This window comes from Lactuca sativa, chromosome 4 (assembly GCF_002870075.4).
Source record: "Lactuca sativa cultivar Salinas chromosome 4, Lsat_Salinas_v11, whole genome shotgun sequence".
NCBI lineage: Eukaryota > Viridiplantae > Streptophyta > Magnoliopsida > Asterales > Asteraceae > Lactuca > Lactuca sativa.
In genome coordinates this window covers 57,344,558-57,349,701 of record NC_056626.2, presented here as the reverse complement: position 1 = coordinate 57,349,701, position 5,144 = coordinate 57,344,558, and the positions used below count along the sequence as shown (strand labels likewise).

Below are 5,144 nucleotides of genomic sequence, written 5' to 3'. Positions count from 1 at the left end.
AAGGGACCTATACTATTCATATGACATTAATTGACAACCAAACTAAATATCCAATAGCATATGGACCATAATTTGGGAACAAGACGCTCATGTGGGGTGGGGCACCTAAAAAATATCAATTATGAGGATACCAATAGAGACCCGAAGAGACATCACGTTAAAAGCCCCAATCATATTCATACCCAACACCAACAGATGTACATGATGTAGATTGTAGGCATTAGGGTTGGTGTACCCAATGCGGCCTGTTAAGGGAATAAAATCACACTATTTATATTTATATACTGGAACTGGAAGTTACAGAATTAGGCTATTAATTTGCTTATTACAAAACTTTACTTACAAAAACAATTTTAAGTTTTAACATAAACAAAACTTGCATGATGTAAACTGTATACTATAACTATACTATACCATATTAATATTCAATATCATACTTGCATGAGTTTAACCTTAACCCACGTATCTGTACCTGTACTTATTATCAATATCAATCCCATTTATTTATACCTGCAACAAATAAAACCATCTCTTCTAATAAAAAACAGGCAACTTATATTATATGATTATGACTTAATTAATTAATTAAACTGACCATGTTCATGTTCATGCTCAGTTAATGATAATTGTATTGCATTGTTTTCTCTTTCTTCTCCTTGCTTTCCTTAGAATACGTTGAGTTTCTTCCTTTGCTTTTTCCATCAAATAGCTTCCTACATCTTATCAAAAATTAAACTCATGACTCATGATTCTAAATAATCCTTTTATTAATTAAATCAAATACAATGACCTAGAAATAATTAACACCTGTTGTTTCCTTTTCCTTGGACAAGAATGTGAAACCTCCATCACTATCTTCATCAGATTCAATCACAACACTCCATTCTCTTTCCTACATCAATATTATTAAACCATTGTTGAGTAAGCTGATTTATCTTTGAGTTAATGTTAATTATTGTCTGTTATTGAAGTAGTAGTCAGTTACTTTAGTCACACGTTTATATACAGATGTGTGTTTGTGTATGTATGTATGTTTATCTAATATGGACAAATACACATATGTATCTAAGTCTGTAGTACATGCATAAATATACATATTCACATTAATATATAGCATATGTGTGGTAGCATTTCATTTTTTCAGCAAAAAGAAACAGAAAATACCAGTTGAGTCTGAGATACTCTGCTGTGTTTATGCCCCTTGCTGTAATCTCTATCTGTGAGAGCAGCCTTTTCACGTTTTACCGAGTTCCAGGTGCCCATTTCTACCTTGGGAATCCGAGTCCCCATTTGGACCTTTAAAGGCACTGCTGGACTGTAAAAAATAATAAAATAATAAAATAAAAAATTGTTACTTCATTCCATGATTATACAAATTTTGCAGTATTACTAAGATAAGCAGAATATTGATACACTAGAAATAGACATACTTCTTTGGGGCTATTCCTTGAGGATTGGCACAAAAACTGACAGCCTGCATTTGGACATCAAATGTTTAAAAAAAAGACTATATTGCCCTCTATAACGCTAACAGCTATATGTTATACACTATAATACCTTTGGTGGGAGAAGGGCAGGTGTTGGATTCTTTTGGTCTAGTGCTTTAAGCTTGCATGCCACTGCCTGTATAAGTAAACAGACATCATTCATAAAATTATTGCACATCTGAAAATATGTGGACTTCTTTGCCTCTTAATAAAAAATGCATACCTGAATTTCATTAGTGAAGGATTTTGAGAGGTTATTATGTAAGTTCAGTATGAACACTCCAATCTTTTCTTCTAAACCAGAGAGCAAGACTGAAATCTCTTGTGAGTTCTGGTGACATTTATCTTGATTGAGCTTAACAGAAAGTGACTTCAGTTCTCCATGAAGACTAGATTTTACATCTTCTTGCTCTTTGCTCTGGTTATGGTAATTCAACTGAGTTAGAAAATATGACTCAATATAGATGTTAACAAAATTATGGGAGAATATAAGGTATTCTCACAATTATCTGAAGGGAGTTGACAATCATCTGTAGAGAGTTTTCAATTGTCTGCAAGGAGTTGTCGTGTGCAATCAATTTCTGGCGTATGCTATCCACTGAATGTAAACAAAAATAAGGAGATAAATGTCAAAATATCAGTTACGATCATAGTACAAGAATTTTGAATTTTTTTTTCTTTCTTTTTATGAGATAGATGTACTTACTATCCATGGTTAATTCTTTTGATCCTTTATTGACATGCATTACATCTGTCTGAAGAGATTCCAGCATCAACCCAAACCTGTTTAGTGAACTTTCTATTGTTCCTATCCTGTGTTCAAGCTCATCACTCATCTGACCTGTTCATTCATTTCAAAACATCAAGAAAACCATAAAAGCTCAAAGCAAAGTGTACACTTCAAGAAAACTTACCTCTTTGCTCTGAAATAGAACCCCATTTACGGATTAGACCTGTGGAGGATCTTGATAATGGCATTTGACTTTCTTCTCGTGTGTGGTTGACTGGGGGTAGGCATGAAAATCTTTTCACAGAATTCTCTCTTTCTTGAGAAAAAACCAACTACAAAGCAAAATAAGGTAACATTCATAAAACAAAACATGTGAAAGTATGTTAGGGGATACTTTAAGAACATGAATATATGATCCAAAAAAGCTTTCGGTTAAACCTGGTCATTTGTTAATGTCTCATCTTGAGAATTCTGTGAGAATTGAGAGAAAATGGCATTAGGTTGAGATGAAATTCCCTGAGAAAACGATTGCTGTGACCGCTGCTTTTGTGATGATGATGCTTGGCTTTGCCTAAAAGTTGTGGACATCTCTGGCTGGCTACATGATACACTTGATCGCCTTCTAAATTTCATAACAACACCAAATTAAACACAAAAAAGTAAGCAGACAAGAAAAAAAAAAGTCATGAAGATTCCAATTCTCAGTTCTTACACCTCACACAACCATAAAAGAAAATTCTTCTCAATGCCACAGACGGATACTCAATTGCATGCACTTAAATATCAGTTCTTTTAAGAGATATGAACAGATGCAGCTAAAACACACACAGGCATCTCACTTATAAACAGCAACAATCACATACAAGTCAAAGATAATGTGTGTTGGATGACAAGAAGTTAGAACAAAGATCTTCAACATTTCACACTACATTTAAGTTCAGTTCTTCACTAAGACACACATTTGAGCATTCTGAAAGTCAATATCCATCTATCACAATTGACACAGAAAATTTTAACTAAAAATAGTACCTATTTCAACCTAACAAGCCAACATAATCAGTTGATCAACGAAACAAGCACAATTCCATCACAGGATCGTTTAGTTTCAATCATAGATACAGCGGAGATCAGTTATGTACATCTAAAATCATTATTTGACCAAAAACACAAAATCGGCTTTTAAGAACAGATATGAAGTCAAATATCACAGAACAATGATAGACGTATCAAAATCCAGATCATTACAAAACATGCAACTTAGCACATAAAATCAGTATTATACCATTCGCACACACTCTGTAGATGAAATATATAAATATAAGTTCCAATTCTTCGCAAAAGGTACAGATTAAGCATGATGCATTTCAAATTTAATTCATCGCAGAAAGCGCACAATTTTGCTACACATAGACGAAAACATAATATTCGTTTGATTATCAGTTCGTAACTAAAACGCACACAAATTTAGCTCACTGAAGAATATACGACACTAATTAGATAAGATGCATGCAGAATAACGGACATTTTCAGTTGTAAATACGGAAATGAACCTTGAGTGAGGAGGAAGAACAGAAATTGAGCTGAGATCACAGGCCTTATTTATCTTCATCGTCTTGATTTCAAATCAATCAATGCAAGGTTTTACTAACCAGATGTCCCGTTGATCGATGTTCGTTCTGAATTCGAAGAAAAGTTATCGATGAGGTTTTGATTTACCAACGGTCCAACACCCCTTTCTTATTTCACAGATATGCGTAAACCTCCAAAGTTACTGGTGTGACTTTTGATAAGTGGGGTTATATTTGTGTTCGTAAATCATTTGTGCGGTAACAAGTTTTATTATTATTATTATTATTATTATTATTATTATTATTATTATTATTATTATTATAGATTATAGATTTACTGTAAAATTTATATTTATTATTCAACAATTAGTATTTTAATTATTGGTTGTAGGCTAACCAGTCTACATGTTTAAAAAATACAATTATATTTATATTTATTGTTTAATATATATTCAGTCATTTTATATATTTACCTTTAAATTATGTTAAACTAAGATATATATATATATATATATATATATATATATATATATATATATATATATATATATATATATATATATATATATATATATATATATATATATATATATAATTACTTTAATCTTTTTCGGTTATCATCAATTTGTCGATCATCTTTTCTGATCAACACAATTTATAAAAAAAACATCATTTTCTTATTTTATTTTTTTAAAAACATTATACGATGCATAATCTTTCTTTTCTCATCCGGTGAAAATATCATCACACTCTTTACTACATCCAACCACCCCTTAATATTGTCGCAGTGAGACCAAAGAACCGTAAGAGAGAGCGGGTGATCGGGTAGATTTTTGAGTTTGGGACGGACAGTCGGGGGCTTATGATTTTCCATGGGTGGATTTGGGTGCCTTATACAGGCGGAGCTCGACGTATTTTGATGAAGGAGGCTCATCAATCTAGATTCTCGATCCATCCGTGTGACATCTCCAAATTCACGACTAGAAAAGACCGGTTTTGTTTATACTTTATTTCAAAATCAGAGTAACCTTTTAATAAAAGAGTTGCGGAGTTTGTCCTAAAACAATAATACGACAAAGATTTATCAAAAGCATTTCCTTAGAAATGTATTTCATTAAAAGACTCGGGATGTCATGTTCGATACAGTACATAAGTATAAACAATACAATATAAGCCTTACTACATTATTTCATATCTACAAGCCTATATCCGTAATCCCTCATCTCAATACATCACAACTATGCTCGAGCGCCACTACCTGTAATACATAAAACTAAGTGGGTCAGGCTTGGGAGCCTGGTGAGCACATAGGGTTTTCAACTCACAATAAATAGTTTATTAATTTCATCAACCAACAAT

At 32.4% G+C, this 5,144-nt stretch overlaps 1 protein-coding gene across 4 annotated transcripts; it reads right to left on the bottom strand.

Annotated features, from left to right (window-relative positions):
* Positions 1 to 248: 248 nt before the first annotated feature.
* Positions 249 to 3,978, bottom strand: LOC111878570 (putative recombination initiation defects 3). 4 transcript variants are annotated; one of them, XM_023875089.2, is made up of 12 exons: positions 3,768 to 3,978; positions 2,656 to 2,839; positions 2,402 to 2,549; positions 2,194 to 2,328; positions 1,991 to 2,085; positions 1,711 to 1,905; positions 1,558 to 1,623; positions 1,431 to 1,474; positions 1,165 to 1,315; positions 808 to 892; positions 596 to 719; positions 249 to 510 (listed from the first exon to the last, which is right to left on the bottom strand). In XM_023875089.2, exons 1-11 carry the CDS (start codon positions 3,824 to 3,826, stop codon positions 613 to 615), a joined length of 1,269 nt encoding a protein of 422 aa, XP_023730857.1. In that variant the 5' UTR covers positions 3,827 to 3,978; the 3' UTR covers positions 249 to 510; positions 596 to 612. The 4 variants fall into 4 exon arrangements, with proteins under 4 accessions (XP_023730857.1, XP_023730858.1, XP_052626224.1 ...); XM_023875090.2 differs by having other exon boundaries at positions 596 to 713; positions 3,768 to 3,972; XM_052770264.1 differs by having other exon boundaries at positions 2,656 to 2,836; positions 3,768 to 3,972.
* Between the last annotated feature and the right edge of the window lie 1,166 nt (positions 3,979 to 5,144).